This window comes from Epinephelus moara, chromosome 6 (genome assembly GCF_006386435.1).
Source record: "Epinephelus moara isolate mb chromosome 6, YSFRI_EMoa_1.0, whole genome shotgun sequence".
In the NCBI taxonomy this organism is placed as follows: Eukaryota; Metazoa; Chordata; class Actinopteri; order Perciformes; family Serranidae; genus Epinephelus; species Epinephelus moara.
In genome coordinates, this window is record NC_065511.1 from 14,411,649 (window position 1) to 14,434,260 (window position 22,612).

Genomic DNA, 22,612 nt, shown 5'->3' on the forward strand with positions numbered 1-22,612 from the left:
TTGGAGGGGGAGGGTGCAAACTTTACTCGTGTTTCTCTACCAAATGGAGGTAATTCTCCTTTGTTAGCTGATGTTAATCTTTAGAGGGTAAATTCAAAGTCTATAAATGCTATAAAGATAGGAGTCTTATAGACAAAAAATGACTAGTTCTCTATTCCACTTAATACTACATCATTTTTGCCCTGCAAGTTGAGATTGAAAAAAAAAAAAAAAAAAGTGATAAAAGGCTGAGAAAGGCTGAGGCCACAAGAAGTTTAATGTTTTAGAAAAAAAAACAATTGAGATCATACATAGTGCAGACAATAGCCTCTTAAGTTAGACCGTCCTCAAGAGTAGTATAACTTACTATCATAAGCCTATGTGCTGCGTTGGCTCCCTAGCTTAACTACTGATCTTGCCGTTTAGTGTCTGGACCCAATGTTTGTTTTTGTTTGTCTTTGATTAAAGTGAAATGCTCTGATTATGAAGCCCCCAGGCCCCAGTTCTGGGCCCACTAAAGAATATGAGATGGTTATTAAAACCTAATAGGACTGATCTGCTGACAGAGATTTCTCTTTTTGTCTCTGGCGCTCAGTGATGCTGTGTGGGGTCCCATTCGAACTCTTCAAAAGCATCCTTTCACCAACATGAGACTGACTGAGCAAACAGACTGTATCTCCCTCAAGTACTTGTGCTGTGTAATTTGAAACACAAATCTAATAGCATTCATCGCCTTTCTGCTGAGTATCGGGCCTGTAATCCAAACCCAACTAATGAAGCCATATGTTTGTTGTCATCTCTTCAGCTGAGAGATATCTGCGAGGACACGACACTTGTGAGGAAATAAAGTTTGACAACCCAGCTCCAAAACAAGTATAAAAAGTGTAAAACCGTACACTGGTGGATTTATATTGATACATCGATGCTGTCCGGAGTTGATTTCTCTCCCTCCTCTCTTTTTCCTCTCTTGCCTTTTTCTGTGTGTGCATGTGTGCCCGTGCACGAGTGTGTTTCTATTGCAAAAAACATTAATTTTACAAACATCAGCCCAAGGCTACTAAACACATCCAATCCATTATGCTGCGCTTTATCGTGTTATGGGGGGTAACGGGCTGTAAAGCTGTCTCGGTCATAAAGAGCGATCGCAGAGTGCCGAGTCAAACCAGAATGCCGAGCTCTCCAAGCCATACGCAGCCCTCGTTATCGTCAGAACAGCTCCGTCACATACTTAACCTTTCCAGACCAGCCTTTCTGCATTATTTTCCAAATGACCTTTAGCGTTACTTATTTCATTTCCGATAATGGCACACTAAATTTAGTTAAATGCATCAGAGCAAAATGTGTTTATTTTGGTGAAGGGGACTACACTGACTGACAAGGACCATGTTCCCAGACACAAACTCTTAAAGTGTCCACAGCAGTAAACATTCATACATCTTCCTGATGGGACTAAAGACCGGGCCCTGAGTCTGATCAGCACAAATAAATTAAATGGATCAAAACAAGTGAAAAAAGGGCCATACTCATTTAGATAAGGAGCACATACACAACTTATATAAATATGTGGTTGTCATTTTATCTTTACAGAAGTTCAGGAATTCACTGGAGGGCACAACACCTGCGTCAAGGTTGGTTCAACAACTTCTAGGCCAGAAAAAATGTAGTTGGTTAAAAAAGATTATAGTTTGCCTTAAGCTGCTTATACTTATAGCCTTAGATTTCCTCACTTAACATGTCTTAAACTACATATTTACAGGCATCTGAAGGTTGACAAAAGTACTAATGAAATATGCAAACACAAAAGACTTATTGGATCTGAATTATCTGAGAAAAATATCCAGTGTTTACATCTGTTGTGCATTAATGAATTCAAAATCCCTGCTTCCAGTTCCTGCCAACACATGGTGCACGCTCTTGGTCACACACAGCTAAATCATTTAGGACACTACGAGCTTTCAAAAGGTCCAACTCTAACATAAATGCGTAGCTACCCTAGAGCTGTTGTATCAGACACAATCCCTCAGCCTGTAAGGAGCAGTGTGTTTCACGCCCTTGCTGTACAAGCGGAGGGGGTGGGGTGGAGGGATCTTAGCGAAATCGCTAATGTACGTGATGATTAAGTGTAACTCAAATACCGAGTGTGTTGTTCATAGGCCTGACAGGCAGTAATTTGGTGTATTATATTCTGCGGTTTTAATTGCACGCCACCAACGTGTCCCTCTGACACGTTATGAAGCGATGATGTACAATTATTTCGGGGCGGCGGGAGATCAGTGGAGTGACATTATAATCATCCTCATAGGGATCCCTCTCTTCATCTGCAACAACCATTAATGTTTAAATGGGAGGAAGGGTAGAAAAAAAACATAAAAATAGTTCTCAGGGAGTTCTAACCAGAATCTGTTTGAGGATTATAGAGAATCACGTCAGGGGAGAAGGAGAGGGGTGTGGATAGACAATAGAGGGGCTGAGTTAAGTGACGGCTTTCTCTGGATAAGCAGCAAGCTAAGATGCTCCTCCACTGTCACTGCCAGGCCTCACACTACTCATACAGGCCCGGGCATTAAGGCACATTACAGCGGATGAGCCACGCAGGGCGGAACTGATGGGCTATTCTGGGAACAGACCAGACAATCTCACAAGACAGGGGGGACATAAAAACCCTGACATGAGCCAGCCCCATCCTGTTAACAGTCAAATCACACACACAACCAACATGAAATCATGACTATATATACTCCCTCCAACACTAAGTCAAGAAAACTGAGACAAGAAAGGGAGGGAGGGAAAAACACAATGCATCCTCCTCCACAGAGGAGACAAACTTTAGCACGTTGCAAACTTTTTGTGTTGCGAGAAAGCAAAGGTTTTTAAGTTTTGTTCAAATTCCTGAAGTGACACTAGGACACGGGCAGCTTATGACCCATAATCATAAAACGGCAGTCCACAAGAGGACAATCCATGTCCATGATAGTGTTAATACTTCTAAGGCCCGGGCTGAGATATTAAACCAATGCCTCAAAGCATTTAGACTGTTTATGCATAATTTAACACCTACAACAGCACTGGATGTCCATTGCATCTTTGGGGAGGACGAGAGAGCGGGAGGGTGGAAATGCTGAATCCAGGGCCTTTCTGTTAGATGATGGAGGAGAGGAGGAGGAGGCTCATTAAGTGGCCGAGCCCCACTGTGGACAAAACGCGCCGTGAGGAAATGCAAGAATCCACCGTCTCACATGCTGGAGAATTTTTTTAACCAATTAAATATGAGAAATCTTATCTTGTATGCCAACAGCCAATTTGTGTTTTTCTGCTGTTTTTGCACCTTAAGAGTTCTTTATAAGCAAATTAAGACAGATCAGGCTGTTTTCAAATGAAGACACATACAGGCAAACAGATAGGTAGAAACGTGGACACAGATGTGCGGAGGAAGTGAAAGAAAATGGCGAGGCAGAGACAGAAAGCCTATAAAGTGTTAGCAATGATGAGCGAGGCACTGACCAGCCCACTCAGGTTTGATTGGCAGCATGGTCAAGGGTTCCAATCTGTCCTGGCCCTGCATTTGCATTTGTTAATTAAATGCCACAACAATATGATCTTTAACTATCAACAAGTTCCCCCCTCCCCCGCTCCTGAAAGGGGAGACCAGCGGCAGCGAGCCAAAGCTAAAGTGAGGTGGACAGCCGAGGTGCAGCACATCCGTTCGATCACGATGTCAGAGCCGAGATAATCTTCTAGTCTGAAACTTTAACAAGGAAAACACGGCAATCGATGGCATTCAAGGGGGGTGGGATTTTTAAGGAAAAGAAAAAACATTCAAACAATATGCTGAGCCGATGCGTTGAACAAAATGGCAATAAACTAAACCAGCAAAACTCCACGCCCCATGGAGGCCCAAGAGTCATGAAAAAAATTAATGAAACCTAAATCTTATATTGTGGAAAAGGCAGTCTAAACATAGTCCTGTTTTAATTGAAATGATTAATGGTGATTATAAACAAAATCCAGAAAAAGTTTTTTTTGTTACGAAATGTTGCCCTGTCATTAGTATCCGCCGGAGAACGCAGAACTTAATCGCGCTATAATCTCACTTTAAATATTGTACCCGAAACATGGCCATCCATTAGTAAGGTGCTTTAGATTCAGGTTAAGGACATATCATCAGACGGGAGAAGTTTGGGAAGGGGAGCGGGCTCTGTGTATGTATGGCTCTGGCCTTAATGAGGGTGTTTCTGGGGGTTTCTTTGTGTTTGCTGCTCTTTAGTCAAGAGGAGGGATGGCCTGGTGATCAGTCAGTACTGAAAGCACACACAGGGCCGATTTGTCACCAGTGGCTGGCACTGGCAGCACACGGCTCCTCCATCCACATGATTTGTGAAACCGGGGGCTGTATTTAGTAGTCCCATTTAAAGGCATATCGGGGAAGTGTTCTGTATGTATGTGCGTGTATGTGTGTGTGTGTGTGTGTGTGTGTGTGTGTGTGTGTGTGTATGTAAAGCTCGACGCTTGGTCAAAGCCCGACACATCTGCAGCACTTGGGAGAAGAGGGGTTTTCAGCTGGAGGGCTTGTGAAACATGAGCCTTTCCTCTCATTAAAGGAGAAGCTGTGTTTAAACCAAAGCTTGTTTGCTCCTGCTGTAATATGTTTGCGAACATCAGCGGGAGCAAATAAACACGTTTGCTCTGCTTGGCTTTAGAAGAACAAAAACGGCCCACGACTGAACTAAATGGAACGGTTTACACAGAATTACACAGAGGGAGAAACTAATAACTCTACATATGTCTTCATCTTAGCGAGAGTGTAGCCGCAGAAGCTCGATGGCACAAAGCTGGAAATCCCACAATTTACTCTATTCCCCGACTGCATGTTAAACAGCTTAACACGTCCATTTGAACATGGCAAGGCAGTGAGGAGGTCTACCACGGGAATGAAACGAGCAGAACACAACATATGGTCTACATGTAGGGGGTACAAGGTAGTGGGATAATAACTGTACTCTTGCACTACTGGGTATTTATAGGCTCGCGGTTACCTACATAAACTTCCAATTAGGATTATTTGTACAGCTGAAACGATAAGGAAGGTAAAATAAACTCCATTTCTTTTACCTTTAATTCATGGGGAAAGTTGACTGAGAGCAATACATTCGTCTTTTTAAGAAAGGCCTGGGAGCACTTAAAGGTTAAAGAAAGTCTTTTCACACATTAAGGTGATACTATAATGAAATTCTTTGGATAGTTTTTGGACTGCAGCCAGTTTTTGTCAATGTTAAATGTCTTTAAATTGATTGCTTTATGTCCTAAATAAATAATAGCCTATGTATTTAGAGTTTCAACCAGAATATTAAATGTGCCAAAACCTTTCAAGTTTGACTTTATTCCATGTGGTGTACAAATATCACATTAACAGATGTGTTCTTACCCTTTTTAAATACAATTTAAACTTATGAAACCAAGATTCTCTAAAAGACACACAAATAATATTAGCAGCTCATTTGTGCGTACTTTGTAATGTTTTTGTTTAGAGATTGAAATCTCACAATTTTGACAAGGAATCTAAATCAAATTAGAACCACTTGTGGATAGGCGGGGTTAAATTGGATTGCCTTATGAATTGGCTTGAGACAAATGCAATTTAAGGTGGTCCATACAATAGATAATTAGCAGCTCATTCCTTAGACACCAATATGAAAGGGGAGGAATGTAACCCTTCACTGGATGTGTCTGGTGTTTGTTTCTATGTTTCAACTCTCAATTCAGAAGATATGGCAGCTGTCCTTTATGGAGCATTGTTTTCGTCAGATGGTCGTGACTATAGACCGCAGACACGGCTAACTACAGTAATATGGCAATAGCTTCACTCAACTGAGCCAATCAAATCAGTTGTTTACCACAGAAAACATAAGAGAGATGTGAGAGTGATGACAGCATGGAGAGCAACTGACTCTGTTACCATCTGGCTAGAGACTGAAACTGTTCTACCTGGTCTAACCAAAGTAGCACAAAACACCTTTACCACGTTTGAGTCGACTTACAACTGTGAGTCAGCTTTCTCTGCTGTTAATATTTTTAAAAGAAAGAAAGAAAGAAAGAAAGAAGCTACTCAAAGCTCCATTTGCACTTTTTCTAAAAGAGAAACTTCTTTTTCTTTTCACAAGATTCTGTCATGCAAAAATTTTATCTCTGGTAACGATAGTTATTTTTCCATACACGTGTTGCACAATGTTCAGTGTGTCTGTATGTTAAAAGTATCCTACTCTGAAAACTGACAATATTGTTGAAATGACATGGAAATGTGCATGGTGGCTCCCTCCCAGTCGATTCACAGTCCGCCAATATCTCATAGTATATGTGTTGTACCCCATTCCTCACCTTCAGGAAAAAAAATGTTGATGTCATAACATCCAATCGTATTTGATAGTCGTAGGGATAAGCTACAGGACACATTTTAGATACTTTGAGGTTGTTTTCAAATTAATATGAGACACTTCCATAGACAGCAGGACAGTTCATGCCATCATCTAAATAAATGTTCACTTATTGGCCCTGACTTACCTGATCAGGCTGATTCTCACAAGGTTGTTTCTGGCCCTATAACTTGTAACATCATCAGTTTAATGCTAACCTACACACATTTAAATACTTGACTTGGGGTACACTCTTTTTTAAAGGGTGAAAAAGTACCAGACTCTCAGTTTGAATGTTCAGGTCTCTAATGATTTGACATTGTCTCCAAACTTGCTTAAGTTGTTCCATAGCAAAGACTTTGTTCCACACTTTGCCAATGTCAGGTTCACTCCTTCCCAGTTTAGAATACCATCCTTACTTCATATAAAAAAAGTGTTTTCAATCCTTTTAAAAAGATGTTAGTCTTTGTAACTCACCCACAGATGTCGCATTTGTACTCTCTCATGCCAAGGTGTCTCTTGACGTGGTTCCTAGCGTCTCCTAGCTGAGCAGTTGCAAAGTCGCAGATTTTACACCTGAAAGGCTTGGATCCTGCAAAACAAAGTATAGAGAGAGTTCATATCAAACAATAATGTTATGTTTGAAAGAAAGAGGTGGCAATTTTAATAAAACATGACTATATACCCGCTGGGCAGAAATCTGATTTTACATTACAGATCATTTTTCAATGCCAGGCATGTAAGACTGTTATTAGTCGTGTGCTAGGACTTCAACCTACTTTACAGCCACAAAATGACTTCAGAATTATAAAAACAGATGCCCTTACTACAGTCCCCATAAAAACTACAGTCACACTCCGAGTGCCAGGCGTCCTCTTCTTTCACTCTCTATCTATCCTTGTCACTCTCCTTCATCTCTTACCTACTCTTGCTTTGCCTGTGGATGCGTAAATTGGATTCCAAAGGTCAGGGCGAATACGTAAATCAATTCTGTGTGCGCTCACTACCTCCCATTCCATCATTAAAGCACTAATCACTCTGGCGGGCTTCTCAGGGAGGTTTCTCCCTAATTATTGTCATTAATAAGTCCAGGGGGCGGGGTAGCATTTGAGAGAGTGGCAGAGCCTCTGCCTGCCATCCGTCATTTAAGGGCAGAGCTGCGCGGGCTGATGCGTGCGCTATCTGTGTGACGCATAAACATCCACTGAGTTAAAAGAGGAAACTGGGTCCTTCAGCATTGAGCAGTAAAACGGATATCTTGGTCAAAATCACTTATTTATATGGTTTCAAAAATAATACCAAACTCTAAATTGAGCAAAATAATTTGCTGCAGCCGACACTTTAGCTCCAAAATTTAATATATGAATTTGGCAAAATGAAAGGGATATTTTGTTTGTCAGGCTGGGCCACATTTGGGCCAGCATCACAGTGCGACACTCAAATCTAAGTGGCAGCCTGGTATATCCATGTACGCATCTTTGAGCAAACCCTCACCCTCTCGCAGTGAATATCCCAAGACGTTCTACAATATTTATTCCAGGGGCAGCCGCTGATTTGATTAAGCACTTTGTGTAGATTACTAATTCGTTCATACACGGTTCACTTGCTGTGAGCTGGAAGTACGACACATCGAATTTTAAGCCGGTAACGAAGATTGAAAGGCAACCCCGTGCTAACAAGGCCCATAAACACAGGAGGCGGGGGGGAGGGGGGGGTCCACACATGGTCAAAAGCAAAGCCTGCCTCTTCATTTCACATGTCCCTACAGTATACTACACACATACACACAAATCACCACACACAGTCACAGGGGCACACACACACACACAAGAACCAATACAGGCAGATAAACACATACAATCCCTATACATAACTACACACTTCACACCTAAATGTGCAGACACTTTCACACACACTTAAAAAATAAATCACACAATCATCAACACCCATAAAAAAACAAAAAAGACAGACATGCACACTCACACCGCACCCACCATCACACCTACACATACCTAGATCTAGATTCAAAGCCCCACCTCACACCTATGCATGTGCATACAGACACACGCATTAAATTCACAAGACATAACCACCCATGGACAAACAGAAGGAGAGACAATCATTCTCACACTCAAACACACACACACAACCTAAAGTTGAGGTGAGAGAGAGGCGTGTGAGGAGCTGATTTGTCCAGATGGCTGGCTGAGTATGAGACATGGCAGAAAGGAGAGAGATGTAACGTCCCTCAGTTCCCACATCTTATCACATTAATACTCCACCACTCCACTTAAACAGCCTCCGTGAAACTGAAATTGACCATCAATGCAGTGTCATGTTAAATTAATATTGCCATCCACATAGGGGCGATGTGGCTCCCGCACATCCCAGATGAGACAGGGAATGACTAATTCATTTCCTGAGAGGAGAAAAGAACCTCATGTAATGTTTCACTCCACGCACACACACACACACACACACAGGGTGATATCTTAAGCCTTGCACATGCCACACACTCCTGTCATGACCTTGGCTTTAATCTTCAGGTTTGGATGAAGACAATCATACATGATAATTTCATATCAGTAAATGTCTGCTTTGTTTCTTTCTACGACCAGCAGATATACAACATTAGCACTTGAGAGTGTCCTACTTCCTCTGCTGCGGGTCGGCCACACAGTTTACACAGCACGCACTGTATATCATAATCTGTCAAACACAGGGTTACAGATATCCAGTCAAAATGTATTTTTGTCTGTCACATTGTTTTCAGTTACTGTAACCAACCAACAGATGTATTAAACAGTGAGTGGATTAGAACACGGCTAATGCAGTGCCATATGATCCTATATGGGGAGACTTCACCTGTGAACAGCACAAACATATCAGAAATATACTGAAACTGTGAGCTACAGTTGAGGGGAGGGAGAGACAAGCATTTCTCCTGCCTCGCAAACAAAAAAGTTTCATGGTGTCTGGAAACTTTCTCAAGTAAATAAAAGCAGCAAACTTTTAAAATATGCAGCTGTATTAAAGTGGCCCCCCAATATGGGTATAACTCCAAAAACACTGGATCCTTCATTTCCCATAACGTAACTTATCAGTGTCTTTCATTTGACACCCTGCTGCTTAAATGCTTGCTTTTCCAAACCTCACTTATATCTTGTATATACTATCAGAGATTCAAGCCAAAGTCAAGATAATCTTGACACTGACAGGGGTTTTTTTTAACTTTAGAAAGTTTCCACCAAAGCCAAAGTATACATTACACAACTGTTTTCCCAAGCTCATTGGTCGTCCTCATGATCAACAAACTGAACTTCATGTGTGAAATTGGAAGAGAAAGGCTGCAGATGAGTTTTCATTCTGTCAGTGATATTGGCGCACACGCCTGTTCATATACTGCAGTTGGGGAATTATATATGGCTGAGGAATGTCATACTGATGGCCCATTAGTAGCACAAAGGAATATACTTTTCTGCAAGGCGACTTTGGGTACTTCTACTTAACTGTGGTATGGCAGTGTCATGGAAAAGGCCTAGAAACGGAAGTATCTCAAATAGCTGAAGACAAGTTGAACCACGCTCCCTTCCAAAGAAACCCCAAACAGCTGCTAGATATGCCATTTCACAACATAAGCAGTACAAATCAAAATGTATGTATGTTGTCTATACAGGCTTACAGGCGTAGTCCCATAAATATGCATATAATTACACTAAAACAAAGAAAACCTGAATTTTCTAGTAAGGAAGTTATTTAAAAATGAGCAAGCACCATCAAAATGATTTACTGTAGAGCAATGTCATCGTCATTATCCTGAAGACAAAGTGGCATGTACAGTAGGCCTCAGTCTTTTACAATAGCCTAAAACTTTTTCACCCTTGCTGGGGTTTCTCAGTCTTTCATTACCACAGTCTCTAATGTCTTTCCATTCGTTGACTGAAAAGTTCTTGTAACAGTGCTGAAGAAGCTCCTTGAACTTAAAAATAACGTTTCTGGGACGGCCATGCGACCCATTCCAATTCACTTTCTGTGCCCATGACAGGTATATGGAAAAGGCCACAATCATCATAAACATTCTGAGGGCATAATGATCTGGGCACCGGCAGCCACCTTTGTGTTTTGTAACTCGAAAACTGTTGTCTTCTACCTCTGGATCCATGTCTGGTCCATTTTGTTTTGCTCTCAATTTGCTTTTGATATCTGTCTGCATGTCTGGTAGGGCATTAGGGGTCGATGATATTCGTACAGCCAGTGTAGAGGTACAAGAGGATTCCCCATTTGGTGACAATGGTAAGTGAGGTGAATATTGTGGCTCCGCACACATTGAGGATGAGCTGCAGGCCATTGTCCGTGGGGGGCTAGGGAGAGGGTGAAAGGCGCAGCGGGGACAACTGCTCTTGTGATGGAGTAAAGAGCTGTTGCTCACAGTCGTGGTCGCCACTGTTGTCACTGGGGTTTCACTCTCCCCCATCCTCTTGAGAGCCTGTCTGAAAGACTTGTTGTCCTCACGAAGTTTGGCCAGCTCCCACTCCAGCTCCCCAACTGTTCTCCTGAGAGATGAGTTGTCCTTCAGTGCCTTCCTGTGGTCCTGTGCCAGCTCATCCACTTGTGAAGCCTAGGGACCTCCCTCTGTAAAGACTATTTAACCAGTCCCTCCACTGCCTGCATGGTGAGTGCTGCAGCAGGAGGAACTGGCAAAGAAAAACAGCTATTACATCTACAGCTGTAAATACTTCAGTCTTGTCCCGGTCTTTATATTTTCACTTTGGTTCATCCTTCAACTTTTCTCTTGTCTTTCTCAATCTGGTCCATTTGTTTTAGTCCTTGCGACCCCATGCATTGATAAGCTGGATGGTGAGCGATGGTGGTGGTTGATGTAGAACTCATGCAGACAAATCATTCTTGAAACCTCATTTGGCATTGTATTTACAATTTGTCCCACGATGTTCTTAACTTTCTTTGAAATACTTTTATACTTGATAAAGTATCAAATCCTGAGGGAAAACACTAAATAACTTTAAGGATTTCAGGAGCTGAGGAACTTCTGTATCAAAAGCCCATATACTTCTAAGTTTTACGTGTTCTACAGTTTTACTGTTAAGTTATTTCTACAAACACACATCACATCCTGTGTGTGAACGTGCATTCATGGCGTGTGTGTCCATTACTTTAAGGCTCAGTCTGAGGTCAGACAGCTCACTCCAGTGAAAAAGTGACCAATTTACCTCAAAATGCAAATTCCAGCTGTACCCTCATTGGCAAAATGCAAGCATGTGTACGCATTTCCTTTAAGGGACAAATTGACAAATCTGTGTGCAGCCTCCCACTACCGTCTCCTGATTTCACTGATTAATCAAGTGAATAAAAACTAGGTCTTAATTAAAAGGATCTGGACGTGCTCCCAGCCCAGAAACTGGCAGACCCCCACCGTGCAGCTCCACAGCCCCACAAACAAACTCCCAGAATAAATGACCACCACATAAAAGGTGAATAATTCACTGTAATGAGAGAACTTAGCAATAATAACAACTGGCATATGTTGTCAAAAAATGAAGAGAAATAGGTGCTTTCCACAAATAAGAACAGCATAACGGAAAGTAATCTCATAAACAAGACCATAACTCAATTGAATAAAAAGAGGTAAACCTTAAAAAAAACAAAGCATTCATCATTTGAAACGTCAGAATGTGCCCTTGACTTGAAGCCATCTGTGAGACCTCAGTGTCACAGCTTTCATTTTCTTAAGTAACACTAAGTAAGTGACCTCAAAACTCAAGAATTATGACACAGGGTAAAATTATGAATACATATAGACTATTCGTTAATAAGAAGAAAGTGGTGGCTCAACATTAATCATCAGGAGTTTAACCTCCAATCCTTACAGCTTTAAGCAATCTGATTTTAGCAGTAAGCAATCTGACTTTGGGCAGACAAGGTGACTGGCATACACACTACATAAAAAGGACAAAAAATGTTCAAGTTTCCTTAAAGTGAAATTATTACTCTGCCCCAGCAAATACATTGTTTATCCCTCAAAGTATATTTTACTGCAGCACATTTTAGCCCATTGCATTTATGATGACATAATAGAGTGAAATCAGCACACTGTTTTAAGAACTACAGCAGTATTCAGTGGGGACACTGAGGGAATATTATCTCCAGGTTTGCAAACAGAAAGCTACAATGCCTACACAAACCATCCCCTGTCACTGAGTCTCAAAGTGGAAACATCCTGTTTTATCTCTGACTCAACAGACACTTCACACACACACAAAGACACATACAATCATGTACACACACGGTAAGCACAGAGCAAAGACTTCAATTAAAGTCCCATTAAAGTTTGGGCTGAAAGGGGGATGAACCAAAGGAGGCAGAGAAGGGCATTTATTGATGGCGCCCTCACATCTCGTTCCTGCATTAAGTTGATTTTAAAAGCAATTAATACACATGGTCAGGGAAAAGTAATGGAGCGCCCTATGTTCTTAACCTGCCGGACATTTCCCTGCCGAAGGCCTGACCGACGCAGCCCTGCTTTGCATTATAAATGACAAGATAAATCTTAATGGATTGAGGATAATCAGCTAGCCATGAAGGCTGACATATACACACGTTCGCTGGGTATACTAGCGCTCACACACTTATACACAAACATGGACGTACAGACACTGGGGAAATTAAAGGCTTTGAATACGTCTGCATTGATTATTTTAAATTATTAGCCCACCTCTCTTTGGACCTCCAATGCTTTTAGCCTAAGCTTTAACACATTTACAGAGACTTATTGACTATAATTACAACTGAGTCTTGGTAATGGACACATCAATTATGAGTCGCACATGTCTCTGACCAAGCGTTGCTCAGGGAATCCCAATCTGGGGTCCATTAGCGTCTCTCCTGCTGGTCTGAAGCTCAATCAGTCTTTACCTTCACCTCTACTGAAACAGCTATTACCTGGCTGCAGTAGATAGTAGCCTTAACATTAGCTTGAGCTGCCAAAGAAGAGGCTGTGTTGTACCTAAAAACAAAGGCCTAATAGCTGAGCAGCTACACAAAGAGATTATTGTTTTTGGTAAAAGCTGATGCGTTTAGGTCCCCATAAGGCATTAACAGGCCTCATATCAGTCACCAGAGGTGAGGTGATTTATGCAGCTGCTGTTAAGTTGTAAGATTGCATGTAAGTGCAGGTATTTTTACATTTTTCAGATCAAAATCTTACTTATGGTCCAAATGAGTTTATAAATTGTGGCACAATGCATTAAAGTATGTGTTATCAAGATACCCAATTCAAATATTTGCAGAGAGATGAAATAAAAAGCAAAGCATTATAAACACCTTCCCAATGCTATGTTGTCATGTGGTGCTTAACAAACTTGTAGTGGAGCTGTAAGGGTTCGGGCGCTCCTTTAAGTCTTCAAACTGTACATTAAATGAGGGATAATAGCTTTGACCTGCTTTTACACAGCATACATACTGAACTGGTGTGTGCATACTGAGTGTATGTGTGTGTGAAAGGTACACAGAGTAAGAGGAAGAGTGTGAGTAAAGAAAAGCAGGATGCTTACCAGTGTGTGTGCGAATGTGTGCCAGGAAGGCCATAGAGTTGCTGCTCTTGCACACCTTGCCACAGTATTTACACACGCTGCCCTGGTTCTCCTCGCGCTCGCGGTTGATCTGCTCTGTGTCCTCCAACACGTACTTGTTGACCTCCCTCAGAAGCTCCTCATGTTTCTCCTTGATGTGAACAAACAGTTCCTGCTCTGACTGAAAGCGGTCAGTGCATTTCACACACTTGAAGCTCGCGCCCCCTTCGGGCAGTTCTTCCACGCTGTTCTGCTCGTTGCGGAGGTGGGCGGCGCTGGTCAAGTGCTGGTGCAGGTTGCTCTCGGTGTAGAAGGACTTGCCGCACACTAAGCAGTGGAAATGCTTCTCCTTGGATGGGTGCTTCATTGAGATGTGGACGTTGAGGCCGCTGATGCCATCGGCCATAAAGCCACAGTCCTCGCAGCGTATACGAGAGTTTACTTTGACTTCCTCTCTAATTTTCATTTCCTTTTGTTTGAGCTTCTTGATATACGTGGAATTGGGGGGCTGGAAGCCAGAGGGCACAGACGATCCTCCAGTCAGACATATCACAGCAGCTTCGCCTTCTAGAGCCAGACCTTCCTGCAGCTCCTGCTCCTGCTCAGCAAGGGCCTTCATGGAAACAATGCAGGCATCAAAGGGAATGGCTTTGGACATCTGTGTATCTGAATGAGAGCCGTCACTTTTTACATCTAAAATCGTCTCATCTGCATTCAAGTGCTCGTCATCCACTTTTTTGCCCTCTGCCTCCTGGCACTCTTGCTGTGTGGACTGATCCGCTGCAGGCTGAAGTTCTGCTGGAGCCTGCTGGGGTTCACAAACTGCTGCAGGTCTAATTGACTCATTGGTTGGATCTGGTTCACTAATACTGGAAGATGTATTACTCTCTGGTTGCTTCTCATCTGCACTACCAGCCACGCTTGCTACAGCATCGACAGGCTCTGTGGTGACAGAGGGTGCAGCTGTACTCTGAATTACCACAGCTTGGATGTCATCAGAACAAGAGTCAGACTCTTCTGTGGGGCTAAGAGCTTCACATTCAGGGTTAGAGTTTTCCCCCACAAGCTCAATGACCTCTTTCAGCTTCAATGGATCTGCCAAAGCTCTCTGTCCCTCACTCCCTAGCGGTTCCAGGTATTTCTGGCTTTTCTGTTTGTGCTTTTCCGTGTTGGCATGGCGAGACATTTCCCGGCTCGTTACGGCGTAGTAGCTACAGGCTAGACAGACATACTCGAAATCTTTGGTGTGCTTTCTCTTGACGTGAAGATGGAGCGAAGGGACCGACTGAGCTACAAAATCGCAATGGCTGCAAGCATTAACAGAGTCGTATTTGCTTTTTTTCTGGCTGTCTGACTGAGTTTGCTCTTCTCCACTGTTTTCTTTGGAGGCTGTGTTGTCAGATTCTGGCTCTTTGTCTGTGGTGTGCGAGGCTATGTTTGGTTCCTGGGCTTGTGGAGTTGTGGGTTCCTGCGGTGATGCACTCGTGTGATTGTTGGTTACGTTCTTATTTGCACACTCTTGTGCCCGTTTGACATGTTTCTTTGTGAAACAGTGACGATCCATGTCTCCTTTGGTCACGCAGCTGTAGTTGCACAGAGTGCAGCTGTAGCCATATTCCTTGCTGTGTTTACGGCGGACATGGACACTGAGGTTAGTAGCGTTGGACACTACCAGGCCACAGTATCCACAAGTGGTTGTGGACCCTAGCTTTGGTCTTCCTCTTTTCTTTCTGGGAGATTCAAGCTCTGAATCTTCCTCCTCAACCGACACAGCTTTGGCAGCCTCCTCAGTCTCCTGATCACCTCCTGTCGAAGTAGCTGCCCCTTCTCCGCCAGCCACCTGAGCCATATCATCCACATTAGCACCATCTCCAGCACAGTCCCTGCTTACACTCTCAACGTGGACATCATATGAGAACGATTCTGGGTTTTTCTCCCCTTTCTGCTGCTGCATGTGGCTTTCTGAGGACAGGTGAACGTCCATCCACGCAGATGTGGCCGAAAAGAAATTACACAATTTGCAACGGTACCACTCCTGGTTCAGGTGTTTCACACGAACATGGCTCTCCAGCAATGCAGGGGTGCTAACCCTAAAATCACAGTTGGTACACTTGAGCTGGAACCTGCTGTGTGCGCGCTTAACTGCCACTCGAGTTGGAGTAGCCTTCAGAGCGCTGCCAGGATCCTCAGCTGCCTTTTCTTGATCCATGTTCTCGTCTGCCTCAACTGAAAGACATTTCAAATACATTTTTCAAGTCTCTTTTTAACCATACATTTAAACAATTCAGTTAAAAAAAGTGCACAAATTGAACAATACATGCTATGATGTTGGGAAAAAAACTATATATTTTTTTTAATTATACACCTAATACCAATATTATATATTATGTGACCTCTCTCCCAAAAAGAGCATTTAGATGTAATGAACAAGTTATTACTGCCAACTTTCACTGAACTAGAGAATAGCATATACTCACATGTGTAAGGGGTGTCTTTGGTGTGGTATCTCTGGACATGCACATCTAGAGGGGACTTGTCCCTAAATTCTTGTCCGCAGAAGTTGCAGGAATATATCATCTTAGGTTTTGGGGTTCGCTTGCTTACTCTTCTCTCTTGAGCAGGGATCGCCTCCTCTTGATCTGCCTGCTGTTTGTCTAGTACAGTTTCCTTTTTAGTTAAACTATTTGTGTTCACGTCATTGTCACTGGCTGCTGATTTCAGCTCATCAACATCAGACTCCTGGTTTTGTTTAACTTCAGTAGAACTATCTGTGTCCATGTCGACTTCCTGTTGGATTTCAGCTGGATTCACGACAGAGATATTCTCACTTTCTTCAGCTGGCTTTGAGGTTCTGTTGGTATTCTTTGAGCTCTTCCCGTGCTTTCTTGCATAGTGAATCTTCAGTGATTTTGGACCTTTGGCTGAGAAGCCACAAATTGTGCAGAGGCTATTCCCATCTTCAGGTACGGAGTCTGGCTGCAGGCTCTCAGCGAGTTCCTCATCTGCTTCATCAGGCTTCACAGTCCTACTGGGGGAGTCTCCTTTAGTTTCCTCCATTTCCACATCATCTGGCTGCACCTTCCCATTGGGGTCATCGTCAGGCACTTTGTCCTCAACAGCCTCCTTTTCTGATGTCAATGTTTTATCCATATCATATCCTGCTATAATTATATAACAGGGAAGCTGATCATCAAAGCTGGATCAAACTCCTGGAAAGAAAAGACAAAATCCATGCTTGGCATCTTCAATTGTACAATTTTACAATACAATTTTAGTGAATGAAAAATTCTATAAACACATCAAGTGCATTTGCCACAAATTGTACAATTAACCACAAGCTTATGAAAAGTGATCAATAGTTCAACAGCATAATCTGCTGTAACACATGGAAATGTCGCCATCTAGTGCTTCAAGGCACAAACTGTTTGTTGAGCTGACTTGCTGCTTATTTAATGGAAAAACAAGTTAATCTAAGTCAGTCAGTTGATAAAGCATAAAGGCATTGCTGGTTTAAAAATCATAACTATATTCCTAATGCTTTGCACAGTTGCAATACTAGCAGATTTTTTTTTTTTTTTACGACAAAGATGCAAGGTAATTTTACAGTGGCAGAGACAGCTCGGTGCACTCCATTTTAAAGGTGAACAACACCTAAATTAAGAATTCCAATATATTATTTTCAGGGCCTAGAAACATTCAATCAGTATTTGTTAACATGAGCTACTCTCTCTCAAAGCCAGAAACCAGAGAAATCTAAATCTTGTGGTGTCATCAAGTGTAAACTGTAGAGTTGCTCCATAGAAACTGAAACTGATCTTGTGGAACCACAGAACGTTTGTTTTCTTTATTTATACCAAAAAGGGCTTTATTCTAGTGTGGTGTTCTCAGTTCTGAGACAGAAAATGTACTCATACACCACAGGTCGGCAACCTTTACTATCAAAAGAACCATTTTTTTTTTACCAAAATACTTTATAAAAATCTGTCTGGAGCCACAAAACATATTTGAGTTTTATAAGAGGGTAACACAGCCAATTAAGTCTAAATTAGCCTATCAACATTATTGATAGGTCTAAATGAGCATTCTTTAATATGTTTTACCCCAAGGCAGCTACTCTGCAGTGGGCTCATTATGGTTATTCCGGACTTTAACTTTTTTGCGTTAGCAGTAAACGCAAACAAACCTGTCCACACCCTAGCTAGGAACGCTCAAGACTAGCTACTGCTATTGAGGTCTGGCAAAATTTCAAGGAATAGGGGCAAGGCCATAGATGTATGATGCATATTTTAGTTGATGAAATGTTAAAACATTTTTCTTATTTGGTGTATAGGCTTCACATTTCTACAGTTGGAGAATGTAAGAGCTTCTTAAGGTTTACAGTGGTGATAAATGAAAATTAAAATGTTAAAAAATAACCATTATTCCTTTGCATATTTTTTGTCAAAGCCACAGGGAGCCACTGAACAGAACAGAACATTCCCCTGGGTGCTCTCGGTGTCATATATGACATATTTCCCAAGTCATTGTCTGTGGAGCAGCTCCAGACTTTATACCCTATGACATCAACAATTTGAGTTTTAGCACTCTAGCTTTTGGATTTGGGAGAGGGCTGTTCATGTATACTAACATATTTTGGACTGTCTTAGACCACAGGAATAACGTATTAATTTTGAAAATGGGTGTAGTTCCCCTGCAATAAGTGTCACTCTATTTGCTTGTATTTTCTGTATTTGCAGCATGATTGTTTGTGTCACATGTACGTACTCAGACCAAATTATTCTTAATTTGCTTGTGTTTATTTGCAGCTTTCTCAAACACTATAATACAGTTTGTCTAAAATATAGGGATCATCTTGACCAATTAAGTTTCAACCCATTTTTATTTTTTGAACATTTTACCTACATTTCATCTTTTGATATTGGTAAGGGCTTAAGTGAACTCTATAGGCCTATTAGATGCTGTCCATCACCTAGACTTACGTGTAGTGGCTCATGTCTTGTTTTACTGACAAGCCTCAGTCTATTTATACCTGCAAATGTAAATGCAGGATTATACAGGGTAATAGGGGTTCAGAGAGGTTATAATAAGGTCAAACCAATGACTACTTTGTTTCAATGAAGTCCAACTAATAGAACATACTCAGTGAGCTCACTACCGCCATCCACTGGGTATTTTGGTACAATATGACAACAGGATTAACAGGAGGAACACCACATCGAGTTGGATTGTGATCATTTGGTCGACCAGGTTAAGTAGATTGAACGCCGAAATGAAGAGTGACATAGAGGTGAATTACTATGGGTCTTCATTTATCTCGAGCTCATGTGTAAAGGCTTTCATTGTGGATTTGCCACCACGTACCCTCGGACAGCATCTGGGCAGGAGCAGATATCTGTAAACACCACATTCACTGAGGGACAAAGGAAACAGCTGAGGCTAACTGAGGTGCAACTCCGTCGTCGTTGAACAAGACTTGAAACACAGCACAGCCACACTGTGAACTTCCTATCTTATGTTAGATGAATTACCACTGGTTTTTAATGAGCATCCGATACTAGCTTAAAATTAAGAGTAGTAACGTTAGCCGAACATGTTTCAGACTGCGACGACAATGCACACCGTCCAGCGTTACAGTGTAAAATACTGGCTGACAACTCTTCTTAGCTCGTAACTGGCTCCTTCACCGTAACCTGCAAATATCGGGTGAAGTTGTTATGGATACTGCTGCTGGCTATCGCGGCTAACTTGCTAAGTGTCGACATGTTTCTCAAGTGGATACGCACAGCACGTCCAATTAAATTGCTACATCAGCCGTGTCGTCCAATCACAGCGGGATAGAGGCGGGTCTATGTCGGTCCATGGTTTGGAAAACGACGGCAGCACAGAGGCCCAAAAAGGAGGCTAACATCGACCTCTGAAACACTGCTCTATATTGCAGAAACAGCGCTTGAAAACACCCCAGAGAGTCATCTGTCGTTTTAGCAAAAGCAACTTAAGCAGTTAATAGGTAATAAAGTCAAATCTCAACTGGACTTACCTCTTGTTATACGACTATTCCTACTGTCCGCGCTTTTTGCTGCTAGACACAAATGGCGTACCGTAGCGTGAGCCATGCGTCACATGAGAAGGTGGCCTGTGCGTGCGACTTCTCTTTTTTTCTTCTTCAGCTGGTTTGGTCACATGATGCATTCCTGTTCTGTGGGAAAACGGCCCGCAACACATAAAATGAAGACAATACACTGAAAGTTGTGATACTTTAACACTCTGAAGAGACTGCCCAGGACGCCGCGGGTGGAAATGTGAAAGCTTTCAGTGCTGCTGCCCAGAATTTTAACTATGGCAACGCACCCAGTCAGGAGGTGATGCGTTTAAGGTTATGTATCGCAGCAAAGTACACGGTTAGCCAGGCGGAGCATCATGCATAGATATGGAAATAATCTGTAGCCTACGTTTAAGTTTAAATAAATACATAACTTACTGCTCTTGAATTTGGGTATTTCTATTTCATTATGATATAGTATTACGTTTGTTACTTGATGAAGACCATTGTATGACTAAGGACTGACATTAATGTGAATGCAGCACATTTTGTCACTGTTCTGCAGAAGTGTTGATAGAGTTGTGCTTTTATTTGAAGTTTAAAAATGTCTATACAAATATGTAACACAAAATACCAACTGTCTTTACCATGTTGCTATACTGTGAAGAAAATATTTCTTTTAGTCTGTTTTTGGAAAGTAAAAGAAAATCCAAACCACAAAATACAGTGCGATAGTCTTTAATAGTGTGAATGTACGTGTTCATGTTTCCTTCATATACATTTTTTCTTTAAGGCATTTTTCTCTTCTTTAGGCTAAGGCTTTTCCTTCGGCCTGGGGAGGATCTTGAAGATAAAAACGTTGCTTTATAAATTAGAAAAATGCCTTAAAGGTCCAGTGAGTAGGATTTACGCAAATCTAGAAATGGTATATAATATTCATAATTATGTTAGTCATGTTAGTTTGTTGTCACATGAAATTGAGAGTCATTGTGTTTTTGTTATCTTAGAATGAGCAGTTTATATCTATGTACAGACCAAGGAGGTCAAAAAGAATAATATTGCATCACATCATTGGGGTAAAACACATGCACAGTGAAATATGGTCTGCACCTGCCAAAAGGCTCAATAGCTGGTACACTATCATAGATCACAGGGATGACTGATGGTTCGCTGAGGTGTCCACAGGCAGCCTTGAGTGGCAATATATTTTGTACAAAAAATGAAAATATGGGTGAGAAATACAATCCTGCAATCACTGAAAAGTTCCTTAATGAAAGACCATAAAAGTTCTTTCTATATGAAAACATTTATTGTATATCGTTCACCATTCATTGAAGTGTACCCGAAAAGTTCTGTCAGGCCGAGTGCACCCAAGTAGGATAAAAAGAGCACACCCAAAGACCACTTGAGTGGACACCATCCTTTTATTTCCTAAAGGATCGCAGCTTCAGTTATATTGCACGTGTGTCATACCCCATAGCTTTCATGGAGCAAAGACTGTGTCAGAGCCTTCATTGAATTGCCTTGTACACAGAGTCTGTCCTCTCTGCAGAGTCCTTTATGTAGTTCTACAGTAGCCCAGAATGGACTGCTCACACAGTTCATTGGCACTAGACAGGGCCATTCATATTTTTGCATCAGCCACTGTAGTTCTCCTACACGTTTGGCACATTTTTTGAAGACTTATCAGTGTGCAGGCCTCCTTTGTGCCCTACAATAATATATTTTTTGTCTTGCACCTGAGTATGCCTGCCTGGATGTGTGCACACTTCTGTCCCTTTTAGTCATTAAAATGTCATGGTAAGATAATATATTTTTAAATTATTGTATTTATTCAAAGTAGGCTCAGCATGTGGCCCATGCAGACACAGTCTGTGTATTTTTCTTCTCAAATGGTCAGCCTGTGATGAATCACCACTTCCATTTGACATCCAGTGTTAGCTTCATGGAAAGACTGAAGATGGATTAATGCATGGGCATTAATTGATTAAGTAGTCTGACAGGTCAGGAGGTGATAAATGATACCTCCTGCAATGAATACACAGTTTACTTTGCAATAATTTTCTTTAATTCATCACAGTCAAAATTATATGACATGGATGGTTGGAAACACATACCCCTCCTCCCCCACCCCCCATTTTTCATTAGGATTCATCATTCATTTTTCTCCATTAGTTGTCTGTTTAAAAGAGACGAGGCTGGCTTTTGGTGGACACTGCCTCCATCTCCTTTTTATAGCCATTCTGCTTCTTGTAAAGTTTTGCCGTGAAATCGGCGGACTGTCCCCCTTTAAATTTTAGATTCTTGTTGTATTTTATCTTCAATCAATCAAACAGTCAGCCAGCCAGTTAACTACATTTCCAGATTCATGGAGGAAAAAAAGGATATAGAAAGAATATTAAGAGACATTACTGGTTCTAAAATATTCCTGTCATTCATATCTTCCTTCCAACCTTCATAGTAGTCTCGTTTTTTACTCAGACGCAGAGCGCCTGTATAAGTTGAATGTTTTTATAAACTCAAAAATGACTCTACCTGAGTACTTCCATCAGTCTACAGTTAAGAGGCCTGTGTCGCCGCTAAGCCACATCTTCATTATA

General features: G+C 41.7%; 1 protein-coding gene across 1 annotated transcript in view; it reads right to left on the minus strand.

Annotated features, from left to right (window-relative positions):
• The window catches only part of znf407 (zinc finger protein 407), a 165,970-nt gene extending 145,219 nt beyond the window's left edge, over positions 1-20,751 (minus strand). Inside the window, exons 1-4 of the mRNA XM_050047139.1 lie at positions 20,010-20,751; positions 16,450-17,181; positions 13,955-16,198; positions 6,864-6,978 (exon numbers count right to left, since the gene is read on the minus strand). Coding sequence (XP_049903096.1) covers positions 6,864-6,978; positions 13,955-16,198; positions 16,450-17,122 — 3,032 coding nt within the window. The 5' untranslated portion in view covers positions 17,123-17,181; positions 20,010-20,751. The remainder of the gene's footprint in view (positions 1-6,863; positions 6,979-13,954; positions 16,199-16,449; positions 17,182-20,009) is intronic.
• Between the last annotated feature and the right edge of the window lie 1,861 nt (positions 20,752-22,612).